Source organism: Centruroides sculpturatus, unplaced genomic scaffold, assembly GCF_000671375.1.
Source record: "Centruroides sculpturatus isolate CEXI.00-Female unplaced genomic scaffold, Cexi_2.0 scaffold3443, whole genome shotgun sequence".
NCBI classification, from domain to species: Eukaryota; Metazoa; Arthropoda; class Arachnida; order Scorpiones; family Buthidae; genus Centruroides; species Centruroides sculpturatus.
The window spans coordinates 6031-10331 of record NW_019387593.1 but is presented as its reverse complement, the minus strand read 5'-3'; the positions used below and the strand labels follow the sequence as shown (position 1 = coordinate 10331).

General features: G+C 31.4%; 2 protein-coding genes across 2 annotated transcripts in view; both read left to right on the top strand.

Moving 5' to 3' along the window:
* Window positions 1-98: 98 nt before the first annotated feature.
* Window positions 99-1452, top strand: LOC111616521. The gene is made up of 2 exons (XM_023357928.1): window positions 99-770; window positions 908-1452. Exons 1-2 carry the CDS (start codon window positions 419-421, stop codon window positions 943-945), a joined length of 390 nt encoding a protein of 129 aa, XP_023213696.1. The 5' UTR covers window positions 99-418; the 3' UTR covers window positions 946-1452.
* Window positions 862-4301, top strand: part of LOC111616520 — an 8242-nt gene continuing 4802 nt past the window's right edge. The window contains exon 1 of the mRNA XM_023357927.1: window positions 862-898. The gene's annotated coding sequence lies outside the window, so the exon portion shown is untranslated. The remainder of the gene's footprint in view (window positions 899-4301) is intronic.

Sequence of the window (4301 nt, the reverse complement as noted above, 5' to 3'; positions counted from 1 at the left end):
GAATTTCTCAGCTATATTTGCCTGGAATGAGCATCTTTCAATTAGTACTAATTTAAGAATCCGGTCTCAATATCATTAAGTTTTTTTGGTGAAAATCAGCTATTTTCACCCAAACTGGCGAATTTGGCGATAGGTGGCGAAATTATTAGTTTCTGTAGCAATTGTTCGTAGCAAGTTTCGTGGAACCTCTCCCACCCTGTACTTAATCACCAAAAGTTTGTGAACTTTGGTCAGGTGTCAGAGGGGTGACTTAACTTACGACCTTTATGTAAACACTTGTCTATCTGGTACCCACTTTCTCTGCTGCCCTCAAACAGATTAGATGTAGAAATAAACTCTCCCTTTTTGTTAACGTTAATTTTGGTTGTGTGAATCATTTTATAGTCTCCCAACAGTTTCCCATGTGCTTCGTGCAAAAATGTCTAGAAAACAGTTAATTGAGTTTAAAATTGATTCCGTAATTAAGGAATTAGGTGACAATATATTTCGCCGTACCAAAAAAACAATTCTCTATATTAAGTGCTCTACATACGTCAACTATGAACGTGATACAATTAAGAAACGACTTTCGGAACATCTCAACAGTGCAAAACGCAAGAAACATAACACGCTACAGTCGCAAACATTGTTGTTTGAAAATGGAAATGATTTTGATAAAGAAATGGTTGAAGCATTCACCAGTGCAGATATTCTGCTTGAAAAATTAAATAACGAAAAACTGAGATTGTTTCTCGAGAAATATATGAAGAAGCTGATCAAAAGTGTTCCAGGTACTTTTTTATTGTAATTAGTTTTTTTAATGAAACGTTTATTTTATTGAAATTGATGCTGCTGTTTGCGATTGTGCTCATAATTTAGCTGAAATATGATTTTATTCGAAGTCTCATTGAGTTATTTATTTTTTTAGCACTGTGGGCACATCAAAAATTATCTTCAACTCAGTAACAGAAGAAATTAAGGACAAAATTAATGGACATGATGTCTATTTCATTGTTGACGAAACTAGTGACAAAGTGCAATGTAAAGTGGTCAACATGCTTGTAGGAAAATTGAATGGTGAGAAAGCAAAATCAATGTTAATTGATGTGACATTTCACTCAATAGTTGACAACATTATAATACAAGAATGTATACTCAATGTGTCTAGAAAATTGTGGCCAAATGATTTAAAATATTCAAAACTGAAGTTAATAGTGACAGATCGAGCAAAATACATGATGAAGGCAGTAAGTGAGATTAAGAAAAATTCATTGATTTTTTCAAATGTACATCACGTCACGTGTCTCGCTCACGCCTTACATAACGTTGCATTTAGGATTCAGAATGAGTACAAATTAACAAATTCGCTTATATTAGAAATGAATAAGTTTTTTGTGAAGTCAAGAGAAAGAGAAAATGATTTTAAGAATGCAACTGGAGTTAGTAATCTTCCTCCAGAACCAATTATCACTCGCTGGGGATTTCAGTTAAATGCTGCAANTTATACAATTACATTTACAAATACAATTTAAAAATCACAATGTTTTAGTTATTTCTATTTACAATTAAATGATTTTGTTAATTTTAAAACCAAAAAAAGGAAGAAGTATAAAAATATACATACGGGCTTATTTTTTATTACATTCATTCATGGTCTTACAATTTTTTACTTCATATGACTCATTTGTTACAGTTTAAGTCACGCCCCTTATTACAGTTTAAGTCACGCCCTCTATTACATTATACCATTGTTCATCAATCTGCATACCATTCGATAAATTTACTAGATTATTATTACTATTTTTTATTATTTCAATATGTTCTTTAAATTTGCATTTATATATTTCCTTTTCATAATGTAATATTTTTATGTTATTCCTGTCAATCTTACAATTATTAATATTTATGTGATCGAACCAAGGATTGTTTGTTAACCATTCGGATTGAAGAGACATACTAAATCTAAGTATTTATCAGCTATTATACCAGATTTTGTTATGAATACATGTACGGTTTGTATAAAGAGTCCGCGATGTACTGTAAACATCGCGGACTCTTTATTTGTGAATGTGGTTTGCTCTAAGACGTTATAAAATAACTGTATTTGTTATTTAACCTTACAAAATCGTATTATTAAATTATTTTGTGATAGAAAAAAATAAACTAATTTATGCTAAATTTACCGATAACGAGTGGTGCTGACAACAATGCCAAACAGTAGATATTGGAACTACCATGGAAAATGCCAATATTGAGCTCTTAAAGACTGCTAGATAAGATGACAACACAGTCACAGATGTTTTCATATTTCGTTCTCTACGATTTATGATGATTATATTAACATTTACTTTAAATGTATGTATATTTTAATATGATTTTATGTGCTTTTAACACTTTTCTAGTGATATTACGATTTCAATATTTGTGGCGGACAGACGTAAAGTCAAATAAAATGACTTAAACTTGATTTTTATTTTTCCATATATTTTTTTGACAAACAACTTATAATCGAGAACGACGTAACGTGAGGTATACCTGTATATAACTTTGTTATTCATACATCAAAGGGTTTCTACTAATGCCTCTCTGATACCAGCAGAGCTCCTTCCTTTGCCACTATGTATTGTAGAAAAGGTTCTAAACTACCACATCAGAACTACAAACATCAAGGCTCAACAACAGTACTCATATGCTATCACTTCCAATTACCCTATCTCTGATCATCACCCCATAAACAAGGTTATCCCAGGGTACATTTGGTGTCATCTGCTTCTTGCAAGGATAACCATGCAGACATTAATATCTACACAGATGGGTCCAAAAGACCCCTTTGTGTCAGCTCAAATATCTGTATCTTCCTCCAAACTGACATATTTTGGGCAAAATATACAGATACGTCCCACATACCTCCATCTATCAAACTGAAGATGATGCTGTCTATCAAGCTGTTCAGTGGGCTACTTCACTACCAAACAAAACTCTGTCTATCAACATTTACAGTGATTCTCAGTTTGTCCTAAAAGCTTTATTAAATCCCAATTGCAATAGCAATAAAATCACATATATCCAGCACCATATTAAAAATCTTGTAAATAAGATAACTTTTATATTTGTTCCTGGCCATACTGGCATACTAGAAAATGAAAAAGCCGATTTTGGGGCTAAGTCAGCTGCAAAGGACACTGACTTGGACTACGTAGCATCCCTCTGTCATGTAGCAGCCTTAAAAATTATATTCATGACAACACTATGAAAAAGGTAGAATCAACAATGGTTTAGCAGTAAAAGCTTGTAATATTTTAGTAGGCCTATACAATTTTCTCAAGTGAATGTTGGTAATGAAAGTCATACAACTGTTGTTTGGTTGATAAAAATTCAGAAAATAATTTAGTACAGGTATACCTCACCTTATGTTGGTAATTGGTTTCAGAAGAGGCAACTTAAGTCGAATTTACTTGGCTCTACAAATTCACTTGTCACTAGGCTAAACCACAAATAACCATTCCCAGTTCTGTATTTTATTTATAAATACATTTTGAATAATATATTATTAATAAGAATCTATTTTAAGCTTACAAACAAATAAATTTTAGTTTTTAATATAGTACAGGAAAAAAGTAATCAAAATTTATGAATACATAGATTTAGTATATGTCTCTTCAATCCGAATGGTTAACAAACGGTAGACTTTCAGCTCTGAGGTTAAGTATTCCTTTATTGTAAATTACATATGCATTTCAGGCTTGTATGAGCCCCTCTTCAGCATAAATTCTACACAAAATTTAAAAACAAAAAATCAATTTACAAAATTTTTTTCCAGTGTAAAGATTAACCAACATTAAATTCTTTTTCATACCTCAGATGGTTGAGTAACACTTTTTAAAAATTGTATGACATCAACAATGACATTATTACCAACGAAACACATGAATAACAATCGTATATGAGTATAATTCCCAAACCTGTTCTTTTTATCCATTTTGTCATTAAATTTTCTTCACAAAATCTGGTATAATAGCTGATAAATACTTAGAAAAGAACAGGTTTGGGAATTATACTCATATACGATTGTTATTCATGTGTTTCGTTGGTAATAATGTCATTGTTGATGTCATACAATTTTTAAAAAGTGTTACTCAACCATTTGAGAATTTACACTGAAGAGGGGCTCATACAAGCCTGAAATGCATATGTAATTTACAATAAAGGAATACTTAACCTCAGAGCTGAAAGAAAGTCTACCGTTTGTTAACCATTCGGATTGAAGAGACATATACTAAATCTAAGTATTTATCAGCTATTATACCAGATTTTGTGAAGAA

What these genes read in the sequence shown, in the direction of transcription:
- LOC111616521 (XM_023357928.1), top strand. Translation starts at nt 419, where the DNA reads ATGTCTAGAAAACAGTTAATTGAGTTTAAAATTGATTCCGTAATTAAG. An exon ending in GCTGATCAAAAGTGTTCCAG is followed by an intron (nt 771 to 907) that starts GTACTTTTTTAT and finishes TTATTTTTTTAG; the next exon opens with CACTGTGGGCACATCAAAAA.